Genomic DNA, 25,202 nt, shown 5'->3' with positions numbered 1-25,202 from the left:
GTTTTTTTTCTCCTGTTCAATCGTGTCTGATTCTGGGAGAATGTCGTAGAAGTCCTGCAGTTTTTTTGGCAAGAATTTTCAGAAGAGCCATTGCCTGTTTCTTATGACAGAGAGAAAGTGATTAGTCCATGATCATCCCACTGGCCTTTTGCCTATGTGAGATTAGAACAGTTCTCCCAGTTTCCAGCCTAATGCCTTAATCACTATACCACACCGGCTTTCATATATTACTTACACTTTATTTTTCTTTTGTGCAAGAGAATCACTGTGACAGAAAAATAAAGCCATGACAGATTTCAGTCAACTGTTACCAATTTTATGTGTTTGCTTCATAGAATTAATTAAAGATAGCTTCATAGAATTAATTTTGCATAACTTTCTAAACACATTTTACATGACATATTGAACTGCAAACTAAACACAGTTTAGTTTAACATAAATGTATCAGATAAACCAAACTTGTGTGGTCAATTCATTATTCACCATGCAACACAGTGGGGAAAGAAAGGAAGAAACAAAGTACAAGACCAGTAACATGACACACCCTGCCATACATCAAAGCATTTCAGAAGCTGTAGAACACAGCTTCCGAGATCTGCAAGTGGGCATTGCACACTGCCCAGAGGCTACCATAGGAAGACAAATTATGCATTGCAAAGATCTCCCTGAGGTGAGATATATTTCCAATGTAATCTACCAAATCCCCTGCATGGATTGCTCCTGTGACTATATAGGTCAGACAGGGAGGAAGCTAATCACCAGTTTGCAAGAACCAAAGCTAGCGGTCAGATGAGGAGACCAGAACTCATTGATAGCCTCACACTGCAATGAACAAGGACACACATTTACTTTTGCAGCTACTAAGATTGTTGGAAGAGCAGACACAAAAACAACCAGGGAAGTGATTGAAGCCTGGGAAACAAGTCCCTCGTCATTCAACCAGAATACTGATTTACTAGTACTATCAAGTACTTAGAAGGCAGAAAATGACAGCTAATGACTTAAAAACCAGCCATCAACACACCCCAATCAACATCTAAAAAGCCACTTACAACAGGCACTATAAATACCATAGAGCACACACCCTGCTAGAGAGAAGTGTCCTGAAGATGGGCTTCAATACAAGTCCAAAAGCTTGGAAGACAAAATCTCTGGTACCGGTGACTGACCCAGATTGTATCCTGCAACATTATCCTGGGACGAATATATTCGCCTTCATTCGTCAACTCATTATCTTTAGTTATTTATAATAAGTGGTTTTTTTTTATAAAAAAAAAAAAGGTGCCAGAACTCATACACGTCATATAACCCGCCTTGCCTACCCTACAGGGTTCCATCCAAAAAAGGTGCCGGAACTCCGTTCTGGGCGTTCTATGACAAAATCACCTCTAGGATAATAATTTTCCCAGAATGGCTTAATGTAAACTATTTGACTAAACCATGACTATAATTAATCAATATAAACAATTGTAAATCAAATATTAAAAAAAATAATGTATAAAGACCTCAAGCATCTGTCAGCCAGGGCAGAAGTGACAATGCCTGTTTGAGAACGGATACAGTTCCTCGCCTTCTTTCCTTTAATCAGAAAACCATCTCCCCCTCCCCCGCCAAGATCAGTTTATGAATCAGGGTGTTACGGAGAGCCAGAACCCCGGATAGCAAAGTTAGCCATCAGCAAGCAAACCTATTGGCCGAACATGGCTCTTTTCACTAGAAAGCCTCTGTCCCAAACCTCAGCGCCGGCCCCATCTTGGGCGGAAAACCTCTTATCTCAACCGTAAGAGGGACTGGGGGGGGGGGAATATTATGGGCAGGACAGTCACTATTTCAGCCTCAGAATTTACTATTATTTTCGTTCTCAGCGTGGAAATGGAATGTTCCGGTCCTTCAAATTAGCAATGACATGGAACAGCATGTGCAGCTTGAAGGAAGGTTGAAACTGTCCCTTTTCATTGTTTTTATTATTCGTAAAATGTAACTTGATATGTAATTGGGATAAGCGTCCGTCAGAAACAAATTTCTCGGTAAGTAATTTAACGCTGGAAAGACGAGCCAAGGAGATGCCTCCTTCCGCTGCAGCAGAACGAAAGCAGCTAATCCGGAATCCACAGTCCTGTCGATCGCTTCCATCTCGCGCGGCCCCGACCACAGCGACCAAGAGCTAGAAGCGGCTTAGCCGAGGACGCGCGAGCCCAGGAAGAGCGGCAGAGCAATGCAGGCGCGCCTTCCTCCTCCCCTTCCAACAGCCGACGTCGCCACCGAGCTCCTTCGCCTCTTTAGAAAGATCCCCGCAGTGCCCGCCCTTTCCCCGCGGGGGGCGCGCCCTGCTCGCATCGCGCATGCACGTTCCCGCCTCCGGCGCGCCTCGCGCGTGCGCGCGCAGGACTGAATGCTCGTGCAGGAAGCGGCGGTAACGGCTGGAGACGCGCGCCATTCCCCCTATATCCCCCCCATCCCCAAATCCTTGCTCGGACCAAGCACTCCCGCCACCGTAACCCAACCTCCCCCGCTTCCCGGAGTCTCTGCGTGAAGCGCAGCCCGGCAGGTAAGTTGGACGAGCATCTGCGCGCGCACTCGAGGCTCGACTGCTGCAGCAGAACCGGAGGGAGGCGGGGAGGTGCACTGGAGAGGTTCCGTCGCGCGCCGCCTCTTGCTGCTCTTCCTGCGCGCGCCGTTGGTCTCGGGCCTGGAAGGCTGCCTGGCACTACTGGAACCGCCGCCGTCTCCTTTACCGGAGCAGGAGGATGCCGGAGATGGCGCAGTCCCGTGCAGCGCGGCAGCAGGCAAAGGCTCGCTCCGTGGTAAATGAATGCTTACACTCCGTTAATGCTGGGGAGCGCGAGCAAGGGAGCGAGCTCTTCCGCGGGATTTAGTGGCTGGGGGAGGGGGTGGAATGGAAGGCTGTTTTTTTTCTTCGCTCCCGCGCGCGCGGGCCTTCCTGAACTCCGCCTCCTCCGTGAAGGGAGGGGATGGGGGAGTCGCGCGTGAGGGATCTGTGCACTTCGCTTAGTTGCAGCCCCGTCTCAGCGGGGCACAGTCGTAAGGCCTTGCACGGGCACTAGCACGCATGCACCGACCGTGCACGTTTCTTACATGGTTACTCGCACGGAGCCGGCAGTGTTATTTTTTTTTTCCCTACAAAGCGTGCACGTTAGAATTCCATGCTCTTTTCTACATATAGCGAAAGATCGCCATAGGCTCAGTATGAAAAAAAAAACTGACTTGGAAATTGATGTCGTTTTCGTGGTAGTCGTTTTGATTTCCCCATAAGACTTCATACCATTTATGTCAAGAGATTTTGTTTGTTCGTTTTATTAGTGCTTATACTAGTTACAATAAAAGCTTCTTTAAAAACATCACTGTTAACTTAGATCGGTAGGGATCGATGCATACTTCCGAAAGCTAATTAGCAAATTTCAGGAGTCATCCATAAAGTCGAATATATTTAATGTGTTCTGAGAAGATAATGTTTTGGAATTCAGTTTTGAAACGTAATTCCAATTTTATCTTAACAATAAGCTTTAGTCCTACCGGGACTTGGTTTTGATTTATATATTCATAGAATTGTTCTATTATTCTTAGTTTAGTTCTTTTGGCTTCACAAATTAAAAAAAAAATCTCTGGATTATCTGTTACCTTGGTGAGTTTGTTATCAGGAAAGATAGTTCAGAAAATAATACTTCCTAACACTGTTTTAGAAAACAAAATATTAATTATTGAGGAAATCCCCATGTACCTTCTAGATTTATCAAGACGTTAGCTAAAGGATGATAGAATTCATATGTCCCCTAAAATTAAAGAAAATGTTATGCATGGCATTCTCTGTTTCCAGAACATTCAGTGGTAATATTCTGTCTAGGCATTCAGAATGCACGATAAAAGGACCTGCATATTGTACAGTCTTCATGAATTCTTGAGTGACTAGTGGCCCAATCAAGATTTTATCTCTCATGATGAATCTCTGTGAGCATAGAATCCTTTTTGTATGCACTAAAGGCACAAAAAATTATCTGACTCGCCTTCCAGTAAAGAAAAATAGCATATTATTGTATGCCCTTTTATGTTCTTCAGTTGTTTTGCATATTCTGAAGCTTGTTCACTGTTCCAAGCAAAAGTGAAATCAGAGAACTGATTCTCTTCCCCCCCCCCCCAGCAAAAAAATACAGCATTGAACCAGTTGGTTTTAATCCATCATTATAGTCCAGATTTATTTATAGAATCAACTGCATGTCTGTACATGAATTTTAGTCAATTCTTGCTCATAATAGCAACCACTGTTTTATACTGGATGTCTGAATAGGAAACTTGTATATGTGAACCAGGATGGTTCTTGATTTACAAATCCTAATTTAGAATAATAGTGATAATGGATTATCAGATAAACTAGGATCAATACTTTTATATGAGAAATTCTGGAGTATGTAGGAAAGAGCAAAAATGTGAATGCAAGAAATGTGCTAATATGAATAGGCCAAAACTAAATTCATCGAAGAAAAGATTTTGGTAAAAAATGTTGAAAAACTGAGCAACTTTCAGTCCCTTTGTGAGATCACACTGTTGATCAGTTTCTTGCTTTAGACAAATGTGTGGATGATTGCAAGCACCTGTGTCTAATTGGTAGTTTAAAAAAATGCACTTATTTTTCTAATTCAAAAGGAATTTCCAATTGCTGACAGTCCTCCACAACAGATTAAAGTGCTGTGGATAACATCACCTGGAGCAGTAAGGGAGATGTTTATTTTGCATTTTGGGAGAAAATACAATGAAAAGATATTCAAAATATTTATGAGGGAAAATACCTGCCCAAAATGACCCCTGTGCTAATGACACTAATTAGCATTAGCACAGAGAAATAAATAACTTGCTTTGAAACTGTGAAATAAATAGAATCTAAGACCACAGCTTTAGCAAAAGTGCTGTGATTAATTTTTATTTTCTAACTCTGTCCAAAATATCAACTTTGTTAGATAGCTATCAGTAAAATTAGGATAAAAGTGTTGTACAATAATAGAAAGAATATCGACTCAACATAAGATAATTTCTGTTGTATTTTCTACCAGTTTGCCACTTCCATTAAATGAATCACTACAGAATCACTAAAAGATGGTGTTAAATTTAGAGAAGCCACAAGAAATCTGGAGAGGAGACTCCATTCAGAAAACAATCATGTGGACCATAACCAGCAACAAAAGTTGCGAATCTTTCAAGTTTCCTTTCTTGCTACACCTTTGTCCTTTTCCTGGGTAGGTCATTGTGTTTCCAGACAATGTATAGGCCTATAATTGCCCATTATTATTTTGTTGTTAAAAACCAAAACTTATAGGCCTCAGACACATCTTTCAGAAGAAAGATTAAACTTAACTCATTTTACAGTTAAAATGCTTTTTGAAAAATGTAGTGCCAATGGTACAAAGAATCTGGTGTGAGCATTTCCACCATTTGGGATACCTTAAGTTTGGAAAATAGGCTTTGGATCCAGGGATTCTAATTCCTGCCCAGTCTTCCCAGTCATAAACTTGTGTGACCCTGAGCTAGTGATCTAACATAACTCACAGGATTTATGAGGGTAAATTTTTTTCATAGATTTGTTATTGTTTTCTTTTTCAGGTGCAGGGAGCCCAGGATAAGAATCTGCTTTCAAAACATTGCTCAGATACTAAGGAAAGATTTTTCCTTGTTCATGGTATATTCTTTGTTTACATTTCCTTTTTTGTGTCAGTAAACTATTTTATTCTCTAGTTATTATAAATAATTATGAGGAATAAAGGGGGAATCTTGGTCTTGTGTAAATGCTTTCCTTTACTTAATGGTTTCTGCTTTATCTCCTAGTTAAATACAGTTTGTCTCTCTGTATTAGTCTTTTTCAAATATATTTTGTTTTGGTTTGTTTGTTTGTGTTTTTGTTTTGCTTTAGCTCAGATGAAAGAAGGAATAATATATTCTGGTTGAACCTGATAAAATTGAACTCCGGTCAAAGGCTGTAATATTTATATTATCTATAAGATTGGACAACCATTTGTCTGAAATGGTATACAGTTTCCTGCCTAAGCAGGAGGTTAGACTATACCTCCAAGTCCCTTCCAACTCTGTTCTATTCTATTCTATTCTATTCTATTCTTTCTATTCAGATCTGTAGTTAATTAGAGAAAAATACACTTTTTCTCATGAAGCGTATACAGTAATAGGTAATCCACTTTGCATCCATATCTCCTTTGAAGATTTCTCATTTACTTTAAAATGTTCATCAGCTTAATATATATTCAAATGTGAATTTTTTTTATAATATCTTGATTTTCTTAGAGTAACTTAAATAACTTTGTTTTTTCTAGGAGTTTTTCATCAGTATGTCTGAAACCATTAAATATAATGACGACGATCACAAAACTGTGTTTCTGAAAACATTAAATGAGCAACGATTGGAAGGAGAATTTTGTGACATAGCTATTGTTGTAGAAGATGTAAAATTCAGGGCACACAGGTGTGTTCTAGCTGCTTGTAGTACCTATTTTAAAAAACTTTTCAAAAAACTGGAAGTTGACAGCTCATCTGTAATTGAAATAGATTTCCTTCGATCTGATATATTTGAGGAAGTGCTCAATTATATGTACACAGCCAAGATTTCGGTTAAGAAAGAAGATGTCAATTTAATGATGTCATCTGGTCAGATTCTTGGTATTAGATTTTTGGATAAACTTTGTTCTCAAAAACGGGATGTATCGAGCCCAGAAGACAATTCACAATCAAAGAATAAGTATTGTCTTAAAATAAATAGACCAATTGGGGAGTCTAATGATAACCAAGACGATGAGGTTGAAGAAATTGGTGATCATGATGATAGTCCATCAGATATGACAATGGAAGGAACTCCTCCTAGTCAAGAAGATGGTAAATCGCCAACTGCTACCTTAAGAGTTCAGGAAGCAATTCTGAAGGAGCTAGGGAGTGAAGAGGTTCGAAAAGTGAACTGCTATGGTCAAGAAGTAGAGTCTATAGAGTCTGCTGAAACTAAAGAATTAGGATCACAGACTCCTCAGGCTCTAGCATTTAATGATGGCATAAGTGAAGTAAAGGATGAACAGACACCAGCATGGACAACAGCAGCTGGAGACATGAAATTTGAGTATTTGCTTTATGGTCACAGGGAACAAATTGCATGTCCAGCATGTGGCAAAACATTTTCTGATGAAGCACGATTGAGAAAACATGAAAAGCTCCATACAGCGGATAGGCCCTTTGTTTGTGAAATGTGCACTAAAGGCTTCACAACTCAAGCCCACTTGAAAGAGCATCTAAAGATCCACACAGGCTACAAGCCATATAGCTGTGAAGTATGTGGAAAGTCTTTTATTCGTGCACCAGACCTAAAAAAGCACGAGAGGGTTCACAGTAATGAAAGACCATTTGCGTGTCACATGTGTGACAAAGCTTTTAAACATAAGTCCCACCTGAAAGATCATGAAAGAAGACATAGAGGGGAGAAACCTTTTGTCTGCAGCTCTTGTACTAAAGCATTTGCCAAAGCATCTGATTTAAAGAGACATGAGAACAATATGCACAGTGAAAGGAAGCAAGTAACCACAGCCAGTGCCCTCCAAAGTGAAACTGAACAATTACAGGCAGCTGCCATGGCTGCTGAGGCAGAACAGCAACTTGAAACTATAGCTTGTAGCTAAAAACAGGAGGGGCCATATGCTGGAAAATGTTTGGATCTAAAAACTCACTACCGAGCAAAGTATTTTAGTGTGATTTAGAAAGTAGAAATATAGTTGCAGTATGCAGGAAAAAACTTTCATATCAAGCATGGATAAGACCTTAATCAAGGCATCCGTCCAGTTGGATATAATTTTTTTAGAAGTCAGACTCTAGCTGTGTTTTATTCCTCTCTTTAAAGTACTGGGTTTCAATGCATGCCTTGTCCCATTGGAATAAACTCTGCATGTGGAATGGAAGATGTTACACTCCGATGCTCAGTGAAATTAAGACTAAGTATTTGGACTTAAGCTACTTTTGTTTCATTGAATCCAGTTGCTTGGCACTTAATGTTTTTTATGATTTAGGAAGATCCTAAATTAGAAATTGTCAGCAATGGTAGGAAATTATAGGATGAGTTGCCAAGTCAAAAATAACTACCTGTTTGAGATTCATTGCTATGTAGCTAAGCCTCATGAATTTCAGTAGAAAGTAGTACCATCTGAGTAAAGCAAGATTAGATTAATTCAAAATCTGTTAATTTTTTGGCCTACAAATTGTGCTGTTAGCAAACAGTTTAATAAACTATGTCTGCTATAACAGGGTTTTTTAAAAAAAAAATATGGGAAATTATGAGTTGGACTGGGTGCAAGAATTAATTTGAGGGGGTGAATGTATTAATTTCCAGTGTTCTAATCAAAAGTAATGAAAATGTGATTAGGTTTCATATTGTATTTATTAGTTTGCAATTGTGTAGCTCCAGTTTAATCTATTGTCATTGTTAATACAAGGTGTATGAGCAGTAGAAGCTGTCGTGCTCCCCCCCTCCCCCCTAAACTGGGTGGCAGTGGAGCTGCATTGAGCTCCTCATCAACAGATTATGATTTCAGATTTCAGAAGCAAAATGGCCAACTTTAAGTAGGGTGATTTTTTTCCTCTTCCCCTCTACCATAGAAATTGAAATACGAGATCTCGGGCCTGACATTAAACCATGAAATTTAGGCCATTTTGTTATTTCAAATTGTATTTTTAAAAACCACAACATCTAATAAATTGATCATGCCTCTTCCATTGTCATTCTGCCATCTGGTAGCCTCTTGAAACTCTCCTTATGAAGGAGATGATTCTTAAACCTCTGCCCATCTCTAATTAGATAATGACTAAAAAAACATCCTGGGGTTTCTCTGTCTTTTCTGATCACTGTACTTTGCAGTCTTATTAACACATAATTTACACTAAACTTTATACTTACGGAACTTGCTCATTGCAAGCATACACAGCATTCTATATAATATAATGCCTTTTTTATTTGAAGGCATGGAACAAAGTGTGTTTTCATTATGAACCATGGACAAAAGTTTTCAGGAATGCATGATCCACTGGGAGATCTTGGCTAAATTAGACATAAAGATTTCCTCTAAGATTCATAAACTGCAACCAAAAGCATTCTGACTCTCTTCCTTGTCAGCATTTGGGTTTAGCAAATCTATTGATACGCACCTATCTAATACTGGCTTTTTGCTTTCTCTGCTCTGACAAAGAAAAGATTGTTGAATTGTCTGCAAATTCCTTTAATAATACTTTTTTTATTATTCATTCCATATCATAAGAAATAAAAAGGACAATTGGGAGAAATGTAGAATTCAAGTGCAAATCCTCGCTTAATGAGATTATATCCCAGGATTTGGGGGTATTTAGCAAGAATTAAAATTGTCACTATCGAGGCAGCATAATTATCAAGGGTTCATATTCTAGTGTAGATAGCAGAATGGAGTTCAGGCAGTTAAGTGTAATGAAGGAAAGATAAAGAGAAGCTAACATGATTTTGAAAATGATTGAAAGTAAATTCATTTCATTCGTTTCCAATTAACTAGAGTAAATTGTTAAGACTTATTTTTGCTGCTCCTGAACACTTGATAACAATTAATTATAGTGCTGCTGATAGTTCAGAAAGTCAAAAAAGTTGAAATTAGGTTTGAATTATTTCCAGGAGAAATCAGATTCAAAGATTCCAGCTTTGATTGCATGACATCTCTTTCAGTATGGAGGGGAATTCCTGAGCCCCAAATATAACTTTAAATAGCATAGTGACAAATGTTGTCATCTCAGGCCTTTGGTGACTTTTCTGTGAAACTTTGAAAAATTGGAATAATAGATTATGGTTTGGAAAAAAACAACACAGAATAAAATAGTTGCCACACTTGAGTGGAAGAATTTAGAATTAGACAATTGAATGTACTTTTTTCCTACTGTATTTGTTGCTCAAAAGCTTTGTATCCCATTAGTGAACATAGCTCAGTCCTGCATGTGTTTACTCAGATGTCCCACAGAATAATTACTCCCAACATAATGTTACAGAATTGTAGCCTAAGATGATTCAAATAATTGTGTGGTTTTGGGATTTATATTTTAATTCAAAAGTATCTTATTTGAAAGTAAGTCCTACTGACCTAAACTATGCTGCTTACTAATAAGTATGCTTGAGCTTGCAACTTAATGCCTGTGGTTTATAAGCAATTATCCTGCTTATCTTCACAAAATTACAGCCAGCTTTAGGGGACAGGATTCATATTTGTTTTTGATTATCTTTCAGAGAATGAAGTTATCTCTTGAAGTATTTATCCAAGGAATTAATAAAAGATGATGGGATATTTTCCATAGAAGAAAATGGTTACTGTAGCTGTGAAGTTCAATTTTTTACTTAGCCTACCAATTTCAAATTAATTTACTAGTCTAATTTAAAATAAAAGTAATTTTATTATTTCAGTTACAGGTTTCATTTGTAACAAATTAGAATGAGTTTTCTATGAAGCAAGAGGACATACGATAAGTTAAAAATCTTGAAAAACATTTCTCCACATATTTATACGTAATTGTTTTACGTGTATTAATACAACTCATTTTAAATGAAGTTAAACACAGATATGTTTTGACAGGAGTCAGATAAGTATTTATAAATTAATATGAGTCAAACATCTCTTACATTTCTATATAAAGCTAACATTTTAAACAATAATGTTGCATATAGCTATGGTCTTTGTTACAATGTCATTGTGAAATATTCATTGAATAGGCAACTTAAAGTTATATTTAAAATGCCAAAATTTGAAACATATCTTGTAAATAAAACTTGAATATTTTAGAATATATACAGATTGTGTGCCTTACATTTTCTAAGAACATCACTTCATTTTCTGTTTTGAATGTTTTCATAATGCCTATTATGAAATCAACTTTGCCTTACAGTATTTTAATTTTTTTAAAAAGAAATTGCTGGCCTCTTTAAGTTCTGATCTAAAGAGACATGAGAACAATATGCACAGTGCAGATTAGTAAAAATAATAACTGACAATAATTATTTCTGAAATAGGTCTTGCAAAATAGAAGTATGTGGGCAAGCTGAAGGTTCACCAGTTTAAACAAAATATGAATGTGCAAAATGTTCTTTCATGGATCATTCTAGCTTTGGAACAGCCAATTTTGGAATTAGAACATTCTGTGCTGGAATGTTGGTATGCAACTTGCATAGATAAGCAAAAATATTGAAACTTAATGGGCTGGATCTATAATAGCCATTTTGCAAGCAGATAGCATTGGGTAATAAAGAGATATTCTACACTGGAGAAATGGAAAGAGGCAATCAATGTTGCACTATCCATGGATCTCTTCTACTTCAGAAACATTCCCAATTTTCCATAACATCTTTCAAGAAGGAAAGGCATCTGCAGGAAGAGGAAGTACACAGAAAGAACTCTTCTTTCACATGAATTGAACTTCACAAAGAAGAATTCTTGAACTGTTGTGATGATTAGTTCACAAAAACAGGAAACTTTGATCCTAGGAATTGTCTATTCATATTTACTTTGAAGAAAACACACTAAATTTAAATGTTTGTTTATAAGTAATGGTGCATAAGATTTTTCCAGCACATGTGTTTCTACTTTATTGTCAGATCTGCAAGTAATTCATTTTGGTTCATGAACAACCTCATTGCATAACAATGTGCAATATGTTCTAAATACCTATGTGTTTTCTTCTTAATCACAATGAACTGTGACAATTGATTGCAAGCAAAAATATTAGTTCAGAGACATTACATGTTTCAAAATGAATCCAAATACAAGTAGTCCTTGACTTACAATCGAAATTGGGACCAGAATTTCAGTTGTTGAGTGAAACCATAATTAATTAAGACACATGGCTGCTTTGCTCAATGACCACAATCCCAGCATTTCCAGTTGTGCTCATTAAGCTATCTCCTGTATCATTAAGCTTATGGAGCGAAAGGTGCCTGCCAGGTTCAGTTCCCCTCCATGTACAGAACAAAGGTCCAGCAGGTTGCAGGAACAAAGCTGGACAGGATCTGAGCTCTATTTCTCCACCTCAGTGGACAAGTTCATCTCTCCTTGCGTAGAAGACAACTGCTCTGGTGGGCTGCAGGAATGGAGCTCTTTACAGGGTTGTAAAGCACCCTTTCTGAGTCTCATCACTTTGTATTGTTATGGCTTAAACAACCATTGTAAGTTGAGGACTACTTGTGTAGTGTATTCTGGTGATTTGAAAAATAGTGTTATCCTGTATCAGACTGCTTCTTAGAAGAAAGCAATTAGAAATGCCCCAACCCCACCTTTTTATGGACCGTGCTCATTGTTCAAAATTTCACTATACAAGTATTCCGTTAAAACCACGATCGTAGTATGTGATTCTTTTATCAGAAAATTTATTTTCTTTAAAAGTAAGAGAAAATTCAGATTTGCTGGATCAGATCAAAATGCACTCACTTCAGTAGCTTCCTCTACTCTTGGATAAGATACGCAGAATGAAATCAGCCCCAAACAATTTATTAATTAAGATGGATTCAGAGGAAATATGCTAATCTAGCCATTTTTATTTAAAATGAACCTTTTTCATTTGCCCTTTTAATCATTCAGAAATAATTTCCAATCAATTTAATTGAGTAAAGGGTTTTTTTTGTGATAATGTGACAGGGCATTAAATCACAATATAAATAGTAGTACTAGACGAGCAGGAGACAGCAGTGGTAATAGACATAGGGTGCTGCCAAGTGACAGCAACTTTAGGGAGAAGCAGTATGAGAAGCTGGAGAAATATCCGGGCCTGAAAGAAGAACTAACGATAGAGAGGCTGTGGAGAGCAAAGGCCAAAGTAGTCCCAGTGATGGTAGGAACACTTGGGGCTGTCACTCCTAAACTCCAACAGATCCTAGGAATAATATCAGAGGTCTCAGTACAGTACTGGGAACAGGGAACAGCTAATTTATTGTGCAGAAGACACATACCACCATAGGAGTGAAAAGGAAATTTTATATGTTAATTTTGTTAATCTTTTGCAACAAAAACAACAAATTGTATTTCAAAACCCCCATATTTCTATGTAAATTTTTGCATAAAATGCATCATTTGTGAGCTGCCATAAGTTTGATTTCTCTACAAATGTTATTAATTAGAAATGTAATGACTTAATGTTTTTCTATGTTTATGATATAATGTACAAGGAAATACCACAGAATTCAGTATACATGCAAAATACATGGACCTATTTATTTAACTCTATTCTTTTCCAATATTACATCAAATATGCAGGAAGATGGAGAATAATTTATTTGCACATTTCTTGTGCACTTAAGTAGTTTCCAAAATGACTGAATATATTTTCAGATATTTTAAAGTAAACTTCCTCTAGCTCTTGATACTGGCTGGGGTAGGTGATAGGCTGTTGAAATTTTAAATACTTAGAAATGACTAAGTTGATCATGCTTACTGACAAAAATCAGAAATACTGTATATATTTTATTAAGATTGCAAGGCTTTTAATGTGCTTTAAGATTAGGGGAAATTCCTAAACTTGTTATGATTTAAAGATATTTGAATTTGAGGTAATAGGTGGCAAAATTATCAAAGAGTCATAAACTGTAATATAACTTACATATTAAGCAACCAACCAAACATGCAACTTTTTATTCTCTATCAGTCTCAGATACTCTGATATACAGTTGATTTTAGTGAGTGAAATCAATCAAGTTTTTAAGCCTTTGCATTTAGTCTCCTGACTAATGAAAAGTGCTAAGTTGGGCAGATCATACTGTGTGAGCAAAGTTCTGTCGTTACTTTGACAGAAAGTAATAATGGACTTGAAAAAGTAAATATGATCTGTTTAAAATGGACACTTAAGGACTGTTTCTGTTCAACAAAAAGAATGATTTTTAAAAAATTATTTATAGGAATGATTTTGATTTTAAAGAGGCAAGTTTCTGTTTTCATTTTACAGGGCAATCAGCTGAAAGTGGCATTTTTGGCTCATAACCACAGCAATAACTGCCTAAGACATTTTTAAAAACCCACCTCCCACCCCAGCTATTAGTTTCTGATAATCAATGGAAGGATTCACAATTTACTAACAAAGATTGTTATGAAAAGTATGGCTCTTGATACCTTTTACTCACACATTTTTCTCCCCTGTAGCTGCAGTTCAACTAGTTCCAGATGATAGACTGCAAACGTTAGAGAAGAAAGCAGCATCAAAGTATACAGAAATGTCAAGAACACCTGGCAAAACTTATAGATTGATTGCTTTTGTAAAAAAATATAATTAATATGAGGAATCCCTAAATAATAAGATGTTGCAGTGCCTCGGAACAGTCAGTTTACAAGAGGCTTTTAACTTAGCCTTGAAGACCACCCTGTTCATTTCACCTTGGCTGCATCTAGTGCAGAAGATGACGAAGATAATTGGGAGCAATTACTTTAGTCTCCTGCCGAGAGCGTCTGCTATTACCTTTCCTCTTTTCCCTCTCCTGCTGCTTCAGCCTACCTGTGTGTGCAGTGAGCGAAGACATGGGATATGTGCTAAACAGTGAGCTCCTTCCTCCTTCTCTTCCCTTCGCCCCCCCTCCCCCCTCAGCGGTGCATTTTGGAGGTAACTGGCAGGGAAGCATTTCAGGGCTGGCTGCGTTGTTCTGTGCGTGTAGCTGTCCAAGGTGCTACCACTCCTGATGTCACGGCAAAACTCGTTCTTATAATTTGCTTGTTTGCTTTGCCCGCCCGCTCACTTCCTGCTTCTTACACACGATTTTGTGGTGTCTTATTACACTGTTCTCTTGGCAGGAAGGAACCATGGTGTTTGCTCCAGGTAAAGTATTCAACCTTTTTTCCCCCCCTCTCAGATTGTTGTAGATGGGCCATATTTTATTCTCCATAAGAATCGAAATGCTCACTGTAATCCTGTTCTACCAAAATGCAGGCTTTTGGTTTTCAGGAAAGAAACACTGCTAACTACATCTAGAACTGAATTTGCTTAGATTCGGATGGAATACAGAGCAATGCTTGGACTGATGGAGTGTAGAATGAGGAAAAGGTTTAAAATGGGAAATACTTTTTTATAGCAATTAATCTGCTCGCTCTCTCTCTCTCTCCCTCCCTCCCTCCCTCTCTCTCTTTCTCTCTCCCTCCCTCCCTCCCTCTCTCTCTTTCTCTCTCCCCCCTCTCTCTCCTCCCTCTCCCTCCCTCCCCCCCTCTCTCCCTCTCCTTCTCCCTTTCCCTCTCCTTATATTTTGCTTGACAGACTGAGCAAAAGAGTATCTCTTACCATCATTTTCACTTAATGTGTGTGAAGTTATAAGGTCATATTTCTGCAGAAAAGGGTCATGCTGTCTAGACATCGCCCCTTTTCTGTCTGAACATTCTCTAAATCATATTAGAAGAGGATAAACCTTTATCTACAACAACATCCTTAAGCAAATATTTTATAGGCTGCAATCCTATACCTTTAAATGCAAACACACAGAATCTATGTGGTCCTCTCTTTCTATACTTAGTCTTTGATTCATTATAGGAGGAGAGTTGTTAGTCTATGCTGCAAAAAAATCAAGACTCTAGTAGCACCTTTTTCAATTAATAAATGTTATTAAAAGAGATTAGCTTTTGTGAGCTGCAGCTTATACAGTATCTTTTAATAAAAGTCATTAGTTGGAAAAGGTGTTACCAGACTCCTTCTGAGTTCTTGAACTGCTAATTCTGAAGTGAACTCATTAGCCTCAGGAGTAGTAACAATAAGGTAAACTGCAAATAGGATAAGAAAAAAAAGGTTATTTTAAATTAAAAATTAGTTCCCACACATGTGTACCAAGTTACCAGTCTGTCTTAAATCAGCATATTTCAAATAAGTTTGCATAATAGGATGATAAACCTGCAACACCATTCTCTACTTGGCTTGCTAGAAATATCTTCTGAGTTTAGATAAATTATCATAAGTTTCACTCTTTTGGATTGTCGGGTTTCTTGCTATATTATTAACATGTATGCCACTATGAAATATTTGATGAACAGCACTATATAAATAATTATAAATAATATTATTTGGAATTGGTTCAGGTTCATAGAAGATGGATATGGTTCCTCTAATTCAGGGGTATTAAACTGCCGACCTGCGGCCAGTTGCATCATATGGATGCCGCGCCCACCCCAGCTCCGGCAATGCAAAAAAAAGTCACGATAAGTCATGACATGTCACGTGACAAAGCGAGTTTGACACCCATGCTCTTATTCAGGGTCTGCAACCTTGGCAACTTTATGACTTGTGGACTTCAGCTATGCTGGCTGAGGAATTTCTCTCAAACGTTGGAGAGAAAAAAATATACCTTACAACTTTAATAGCTCTTTAACAGCAAATAAGAAGTTTGGATCCAAACACTGCTTTGGAATATCTGTTGGAAGTGCAGTTTTAAATACATTTTGAGTAGCTGAGTTGATGGTGGTGGTACAAACTGTCAAATATAATATTTGCATAAGAGCTTACAAAAGAGCTGTTAGGAATTTTGTCCCTTAACTTGCTAGGGTTTACTTTGTCAATGAAATATCTTTCTCATGCCTGCAGTTTGTGGTCTTTTATCTAGAAATGCAAAGGATAAAAAGTGAATTAAGGAATATCTCCTGTTACAAATGCTAACTATTTTAATGTCAAGAGATAGAAGTTAGTATTTCAATGGCACCTGATAAGGGATTCTGTTGGAAATGTAATATTCTGATTGAAAAATCTAAGAGTTAAATCCAGACAAATACTGCTAATTCATCATGAAAGCACTACATGATAATGCATTATGATTTACTCACTGAAATGCTATGGCAGCTCTTATAGGCCCATTCTAATACTGTTTACTGATCTTGTTCATTCCTTAGCACTTTGTCTCTCTATTAGGAGTTAGGGAAATTAGTTATACAAAATTATTGCCATTGTCCACTTATGGGTTCTCTGTATGTCAATTCTCGCTAGAAAATCAAGGCCTTGGAGAATGAATTCTCAACTAACATTTTCAATGATAAATAAAAACATAAAATCAAACAAGATTCAATTGTAGTTTAGGTGATAACCATTGTATTTTCAGAATAATAAGGATGTGATTACAGAAGTCAAGTTGGAGAGCCATAATGGAATATTATAAAAGTCAATAGAAGAGTTGAATTCCAATCAAACCCAATCCAGTTTTTAAAACCGAAAAATGGTTATAAATTCCAAAGTGGCACATAATAGACCCAATTGTTATGGAAAAGTTTATTTTATTAGAGGAATTGTTTATTTTCTGTAGTAATCCAGAGTCATTCCATTTTTTATTACTGTCTATCTAGCAGAGCAGATGGTTCGCATCATTGTTCACAACTGGCTTTTTAGGGCAAACACATGAGATTAGAAAACTGCAGCAAGAGATTATAACCACTATGAAGGGAACAAACAATGACCCTTTGATAATAAGTGTGCCTTTTTCAACTGCCTTAGTAAGCAGGGTTTTCACAATCATACTCTTAAGCTATTGTAAAATATTTGCTTAACGTAATCATTCTTGTTCAGGTTGTCTTTGCAGAAAGATCTTTAAGCATGCATTCTTTTATTCCAACATCATTTCAGAATTATTTAATGAATAGAGATGACTCTCCCTGAAATTAGAGATCAGCTATGAATGTTAGTCAACATCATAAATCTTACTATGGGCATCACACAGACAGACAAGAACTATTAACTATTTAAACAATGTTCAATCTCATTTGAATTAATGGAATGTAAAACTGAATAATATGAACAAAATTATGTCACATTTTTCAACCACAATATTATCTGTCTTCGTAATATCAGCTGTGAGCTGAATTACAGGTACTATTTTCCATTTGGTACTTAGTGACAAAATCAAATATAAACATGTTTGTACAAAAAGCGGGTGGGGGCACCAATTATGATTTAGCAAGCATGTTAATTTAAGTTTACACAAAAAATGGAATGATCTTGTATGTATTAACTTCATTATCATGAATAGACAAATCAGATTTTTTTCATTAATTTTCTAAAATAATGTCAAAAAGTGGAAAAACTAAAAAGATAAAAATGCAAACATTTGACCTTTTTTTAAAAAGAAAAGAAAAATCACTTTGTATGTTTTTTTGTTGACAGACAAACCAAGACATAAATTTGGCCAGAAAAAAAATTACGAGCTCTAATGGGAATTCATAACAGACAGATTAAGACATACAATTGTTTAGAGCAATTCAGCCTTTTAGCAAAGTTCATAAGCATCTGTGCAGGAGCAAGGAAAAGCATCTGGTGAAACGTCACATGTCATCACAACAAAAGCCTTTTAGCATATACACTTGAGTCTGACATCAGGACATAAGAACAAACAGCCTGATGTTATGTCATGATGTTGCAATCATTTGTTTTTCATCACCCTGATTTGCAGGGAACACCTATGTGTGAATTATTATAAGCATCTATCCATCTCATTGTGCAAGTTTATTTTTAGTCAAAGAATAACAATAACAAAGAATAAAACCTGTAGAAGTAATGCAATTCAATAGTACTCTACATATTTAAAATCCTTTGCAGGTCATAAGCAATCAATATTGCTAATTAAAAAATATCCCATTTTTAGAAATCTAGATGAATCATCACAGCCCTTTCTGCACGCTTAGCTGTAATTGTACTAAAATGCAATATAAATTTCTTTGCAGGGCTTTTGCACATAATTATAGTATCTGTAACAAAAATACATTTCCACAATTTTCCTTTTTTCAGCATTGAGAAATGGAAAATCAAAATAGAAAAACACAGTAAATCTGCCAAAAACATTTTGCTTTACTCCTCAAGGATTAATCTGTTACTTTAGAAATGTATATACCTCTCCCCCTTCAAAATCAGATTTTCCCAATGTGGCTTATATTTAAAATACTATTTTTTGGGTAGTAATTAGATTTGATAGAGAACTCTCTGAAAGAAAAATGTCTGGATTAATGTCCAGTCCTAAATATATATTCATTGAGTGCTCAAAGGCTACCACTGTTGCCAATTCATTAAGCAATTGAGCCTTCTAATCTAGATGGCTTCTGGAAACTGTCAACTGATACTATGACATCACCAGATAGGATGAGCTGTATTCTTTAAGCCCACTTTTCTCCAAGATTGGGGATGTTAGGGTAGGAATGAAAGACAATGAAAGACATTGCTCTCACTTCCACCCTAAAACAATTCAGTGCTCAGAATAAGCCCTAAAGTCTTGCTACCAAAATCAACACTTGTTCATTACATTTTGACAGTGCAATCTGGAAGTGGAGTGAAGTTGGACTGCTGGATCACCTAAAGGCAATCCCCCAAAACAGCCAAGGACAAAATATTCCAATGATTCTTGGGAAATTGCAAAATACAATTGAAATGGTATAATTACCAAACACATCCAAAATACAAAGTGTAGATAGCAAGTCTTTTAGTTAGAATTTGATTGGCATATTTCAATGCTGCCTCAGGCTCTCAATTACTTTAGTCTCTCTGAGCCAATTAATAATGGAGAACAATATGGGAAAAAGGTAGTCAAGCAGTGGTTAAAAGAGATTGAAAAAATGATGCAGCCCTAAAAGGCAACAAGAAAGAAAGAGGCTTTTGAAGAGTCTGAAGAATCATCTCCTTTTCTTAAGCAGGATTTCATGGGAACAGCAGTAAGGTCAAAGAAATAGAAAGGCAGCAGTAATAAAGTAGGAAGGAAAAAAGAATAACCATAGTTCAAGTACTCTTGTTACATAAAGTTTTGCTGAACACACTCTCCTGTCAAAAGTATATTGAATTTGTAAGGAGAGTGATATGAAAAACCCATGAGATAAGAGATGCTAAATAGTTGTAATACTAAAACATCAATACAAGGTTATACTTTCTTTGCATTTAACATTTAGCACTTAGGCTTATATACTCTTCATGGTGCTTTACAGCCCTATCTAAGAGGTTTACAGAGTTAGCATACTGCCCCCAACAATCTGGATCCTAATTTTAACAACCTCTAAAGTATGGAAGCTGAATCAACCTTGACCCGATCAGGATCGAACTCTGGGCAGTTGGCAGAGTTAGCCTGCAATACTACGTTCCAACCACTGCACCACCATGGCTCCTTTCTGTCTTGGTCCTCTCTGTATAAAGTAAAAGAAAAGAAATGGAGACCCGCTTCCAGTTCAAGGAGTCTAGAATGAAAAAGTGGGCAACTCAAAACTGAAAACAGACTTCTCCTGAAAGACAAGAGAAATTGGATTGATGTAAAGAGTGAATGGTGGGCTGAGTAGTAATACATCCTCTGAGCCACCAAACAACACAAAAGAGTATTAAAAATGGAATAACTATGGCACAAACCAAAGATACTTTTTCATGTGTTCTTATACTATAGCATTTGAGAACTTCATTTTAGATTTATAAGTGCCTATAACAGTGGTGGCAAACCTATGGCACGGGTGCCAGAGGCGGCACTCAGAGCCCTCTCTGTGGGCATGCGCACCGTCGCCCCAGTCCTAGGTCTTCAGCTGGGTTTTATAACTACAACAACCTTTTTGCTTTAGACCTCCACTGCCGTGTGCAAAAAAAAAAAAAAAAGGTTCAATCAGTCAATTTCAACTTCTTGCGGGAAAAAAAAGATCTTGCAAAGTTGGACTTGATTGGTTGAACTTTTTAGTCCCAACCACTCTGCCGTTACCACCGCAGCCACACCCACCCAATGGGCCACACCCAATGGGCCACACCCACCCGGCACTTGACGATGCATAAGTGGGTTTTGGGTTGCAGTTTGGGCACTCAGTCTCTAAAAGGTTCGCCATCACTGGCCTATAAGAAAAGATGTGTAATATTTTCCTTTGGTGTCTCATTGAACCAAAATGCTTCTACAACAGTGTGTGACCTTTCTCTAGGATTATAGCCTTCCTAAGTTTTTCTGAAAAGATTGAGAAAAAGGAAACCAAAACTCTTTAGGAACTCAGGTAAGTCTGTATAGTTAGAAATGCCTGGAGCATGTTTGTCTCAGGACAGCCAATTTAAAGACAGCCAAGAGCATTTTTGATTAGCTTTGGATCAACAAAGGCCAATCATGTTCCTGAAACAGCAGAATGGTATTAGTGTGGGAAGCAAACAAAATTGATCCATGTTTGGCTGTGTCCTGAAAAGACCACAAAATTGGGAATACTGATAAAGTCAGTATTTTGTTTTATGTATATATATATTTGCGAATACCCTGTTATTCATAAAAAGACACAGACTGAATTAAGCTTTTTTGTTTATGTTTCCGGAAAGAATGTCTCATTATTTATGTTGAAATCAAATTAGCAAAATGTTTTTTTTTATTAATATGTGTTGATCACCCTTCTGTCTTTCAAAGGAAAGCAAGCAGATTTTTTTTTATTATCTTTAGCTATTCTGGAATCAAGGGGAGAAAAAAAATTACATATTTTGGTAAAGTTTATTATTTTTGTGCACATGCAATACAGCCTTACAGTCTATGCCAGTGGTTCTCAACCTTTTTAATGCTGCAACCCCCAACTGGTCGTAAGTTGAGGACTACTCAACCGGTCGTAAGTCGAGGACTACTCAACTGGTGTAGCACCGTTTGCAGAATGGGACTTTTGGCGGGCTCAGCAGGGCAGAGACAGCTTGGACAATTCCTATTGGCTTTTGAAAGCCAATAGAATTAGACTCTATTCAAGAGAGTCTATTCTATTGGCTTTCAAAAGCCAATAGAATAAAAGGGAGTAGCACAGCTAAGGAAAAGGGGGGAAAAAATGGCGGACTGCGTTGTTTGGCGACCCCCGTGAAATGGTCTTTCGACCCCAAATGGGGTCCCGACCCACAGGTTGAGAACCACTGGTCTATGCATTAAGAGTATAGGAGTCCATATTTAATATATTTTCTTGTGGTGGGCCAGGACTTGTACTGCAAGAGCCACATCACAGGGCTTCACGATCTATTCTAAAGCAATGTTTCTCAACCTTGAAAACTAAGATGTGTGGACTTCAAATCCCAGAATTCCCAAGCCTACAAGGATATTTATTTATTATTTCTTGCTCTTATTATTTTTACAAATAACTCAAGACTGTAGACATATCCAATACACTTTCCTCCTCCTATTTTACCCACACCAATCTTATGAGGTGAGTTGGGCTGAGAGAGAGCGACAAGGTGGCTTTCATGGCTAAGGAGGGACTTGAAGTTATGTTATCTTGCTTTCTAGTCTGTTGCCTTAACCAGTAGACCAAACTGATTGAGAAACACTAGGATACTCTAATAAAAGCTCTATAGCCTGCCAGTGATGATGGACTAAGAAAATCCAGTACTATTCATAACGAAGACATGCAATTGCATTTCCAGATAAAAGATCACAAATAGCAGGAATAAGAAGGAAAGCATTATTCTTGGTGAATGGTAGACAGCTGGACCAATAATCAATGACTATGTCTGTGAGTTTCCAGCCAATGAAGACTTTAGAGCGGTATTCAGTGGTACTGATAATTTCAAGTAATAGATATTGATGTATTTATATATAATTTCCAGTTAAAGTAATATTTTTTTCTTACAGGAGATAAATCTGGAACCAGACAGGAAGAGACAAAACTGCAGAATGCCAGCAAATTGATTGTGCATATAGCCATTCAGCAGGCAGTCCAGCAATTTTCCCAGGAGATCCACACAAAGGAAAAAGGCACAGACAACAATGTGAGCCTGCAGTTTGAAAGAGGACAATTAACTAAAAAGCACAAGAAGAAGTAAAAACCCACCACTGTTGCTTTTGAATCATCCAATTGACAGCCCTTCCAGCTTCTTAAAATGTGTTGTCAGCACCCCAGACAAGCAACAAAAAGTATAATCAGCCATTAGTGATAGAAATAAGCAGTTGCAGTAGTCCTTCCTGAAAAGTAAGGTTTTAAGAGCACTAACTAACATAGTTAACACCGATGCCATGTCTCTAACATTCATTACTCAACAACACAATGACAGCTGTGTCAAAAACAAAACCATCCTAAATGAAAATCCTGTGTTCAGGATGTTCTTAAACTGTATCTCTGTCTATGTATGTCATCAGTATATAATCAACTGGAAGACATCTGTATGGTTCCAGTTTCTCAAGAATCTATTATATCGAAACATTGAAGAGTATGTTTGAAGTTGTGTCCCTGAAGTGCAAAACTATGCATAAGCTTAAGAAAGGAAGGTAAGATAGGTAAGGTAAGAAGAGTTCAAATAAAATGGAACAAATCTATGAAAGACCCTTATATAAATGAACAAAGTAGGCTTAAATATAGTTCAGGCCTTTTTCTTGGTTATTTGTTTAAATTATACAAGGATAATCTGTATTTAAAAATGTCAATGAGCATTGAACAGAATCTAGAGAAAGTTCAGTATTACTAAATTATCTTATGTATTTCTCTTTAGGAATGAGCTTCTTTTAATTCAATGTGATTTATTCCCAGGTAAGCGTCCAACGAATACTCAGGCTCATGTCTTATTATTAATTATATCTGAAAGTTTTATCTCTTATTGTTCTCCATTTGCATTATCTTTCATTTGTTTAATACCATTAATTGCAATCAACTTGTCTTAAATCAATCTTCTTCCATGATCTCTGGAGAATACCAAAGAGAAACAGGTGCATGGATGGACTTTTCAGTTGTATTCCTTGTGTACAATAAAATAAAGAAAGGGAAAGATTTTTTTTTTTCTTACTGGTCTTTATATACTTTTTACATACTGGCCTTTTAATCTACAAAAGTCATCCAGGTTTTTGCACTTGTCTTTGAAAGTGGTTTTTGTTGAAAATGTGGTCTTAGCAGTTCCAGCTTGCATGGAATAGCATGAACTCATTGGGCATGTTTTGGGTAAAACTGGGTGTTGGTTGCCCTTGTGGCATGGTAGCTAGACTGGCCAGTACTGTCTCTTATCAGAGAATGCTGCATATGTCTATACCAGGGAAAGGCAATCTTGGCTCTTTTATGACTTGTGGACTTCAATTCCCAGAATTCCTGAGCTCAGGAATTCTGGGAGTTGAAATCCACGAGTCATAATAGAGCCAAAGTTGCCTACCCCTGGTCTATACCTTCTTCCTGAAAGCAAATGTTTTAAAGTCATATTAATAGTCCTGAAAATTTCATAATGAAGATATAAAATATCAAGTATCCAAACTTCCAAGCTACACTTACAACAATATAAATTAAATACTATCAAAAATATAAAATGGATATTTTTTTTAATTTTTTGGTAGGCGTTAGACTAAAGCATTCTCATTACTTACTGGTTACAAGAAAGAATACAGATGACGGGAAAGCAAGAGTGATTAAGAATAACAATGATGCAATCCATAAAGCTCACAAATAACTTCTTTTCAATGCATATGCGGAGAAATGCAGACATTGCCTCAGCTGGCTAAATAGTCCAATCTGGACAGGAATTTCTTATATGTGCAAAGGGTTAAAGGTTCACATCATTAACTCCTTGCCGATCTTCCACAATTCCAGTTCAGAATATCAGAATGTGCTTTTCGATAGGCATTTAACTATTTCACTTGATTTTATCTGTTTATTTGCAAGACTGTTTAGTGGTAACATCCTTGATCTGAAAGGTCATGAAGATTTTTACTGCTATAATATTCTTCACCCTTGGAAAGCATGCAAGACCAGCACCATTTTGCAAAATATAAAAGTCAATCCTCCTCCCATTGCTATTTTGCCTGCTCTGGTCATTCTGTTTCTCTGTTTAGATAAGGAAATGTCTCTGACATGATGACCCAAAAGAACATGGATTGTTTAGTAAATACTAGACTACAATCTTATTTGGAACTTTGTTTCTAATAGATTGGTGTAGAATTGTTGTCTATTAAGCAAAGTATGCTTTAAAAATACTTAGAAATATCCATACCAAGTTCCAACAGTTTGATTAAGGAAAACAATTCATTATCCATGGTGTGTTATGGATATGTATGTGCATACCTGCATGTATGCCTTATGTCTTTAGGTGAGAGACAGAGAGGGAGGGAAGATAAACAGACAGAACAACTGTGCCCCCCAGTGTTGAATTTGATATTGATGTTTTTATGGCTGGTATATGGAATAATTTAAACCCCAACACTTTGAATTTTAAGTTTTCCCTAATTAGAAAAATACAGGTGTGAGTTACTTTTTTTCTTTTTCTTTTATGTTAAAGGTACTATTTTAAAAATA

General features: G+C 36.9%; 2 protein-coding genes across 5 annotated transcripts; both read left to right on the top strand.

Annotated features, from left to right (window-relative positions):
* The first annotated feature begins 28 nt into the window (after positions 1–28).
* ZBTB14 (zinc finger and BTB domain containing 14) lies at positions 29–10,841 on the top strand. 4 transcript variants are annotated; one of them, XM_039339120.1, is made up of 4 exons: positions 29–2,548; positions 5,064–5,246; positions 5,611–5,686; positions 6,333–10,841. In XM_039339120.1, the coding sequence occupies exons 2-4, from the start codon at positions 5,107–5,109 to the stop codon at positions 7,674–7,676; spliced, it is 1,560 nt and encodes a 519-aa protein (XP_039195054.1). In that variant the 5' UTR covers positions 29–2,548; positions 5,064–5,106; the 3' UTR covers positions 7,677–10,841. The 4 variants fall into 4 exon arrangements, with proteins under 4 accessions (XP_039195054.1, XP_039195056.1, XP_039195055.1 ...); XM_039339119.1 differs by lacking the exon at positions 29–2,548 and adding an exon at positions 2,570–2,804; XM_039339122.1 differs by lacking the exon at positions 5,064–5,246 and having other exon boundaries at positions 39–2,548.
* Positions 6,354–23,667, top strand: AKAIN1 (A-kinase anchor inhibitor 1). The gene is made up of 3 exons (XM_039339123.1): positions 6,354–6,481; positions 14,175–14,841; positions 22,568–23,667. The coding sequence occupies exons 2-3, from the start codon at positions 14,826–14,828 to the stop codon at positions 22,756–22,758; spliced, it is 207 nt and encodes a 68-aa protein (XP_039195057.1). The 5' UTR covers positions 6,354–6,481; positions 14,175–14,825; the 3' UTR covers positions 22,759–23,667.
* The last annotated feature ends 1,535 nt before the right edge of the window (positions 23,668–25,202 follow it).

The sequence above is a fragment of the Crotalus tigris genome, unplaced genomic scaffold (assembly GCF_016545835.1).
Source record: "Crotalus tigris isolate CLP2741 ecotype Arizona unplaced genomic scaffold, ASM1654583v1 scf7180000017731.4096049, whole genome shotgun sequence".
NCBI classification, from domain to species: Eukaryota; Metazoa; Chordata; class Lepidosauria; order Squamata; family Viperidae; genus Crotalus; species Crotalus tigris.
The sequence above is the reverse complement of the archived record's forward strand: the minus strand, read 5'-3'. Positions and strand labels throughout refer to the sequence as shown.

Bases quoted from the DNA above. Each gene is read 5' to 3' on its own strand.
- ZBTB14 (XM_039339120.1), top strand. From the start codon at position 5,107: ATGGTGTTAAATTTAGAGAAGCCACAAGAAATCTGGAGAGGAGACTCC. The intron at 5,247-5,610 runs GTAGGTCATTGT...TTTCTTTTTCAG, and splicing joins CACCTTTGTCCTTTTCCTGG to GTGCAGGGAGCCCAGGATAA. The intron at 5,687-6,332 runs GTATATTCTTTG...TGTTTTTTCTAG, and splicing joins AAGATTTTTCCTTGTTCATG to GAGTTTTTCATCAGTATGTC.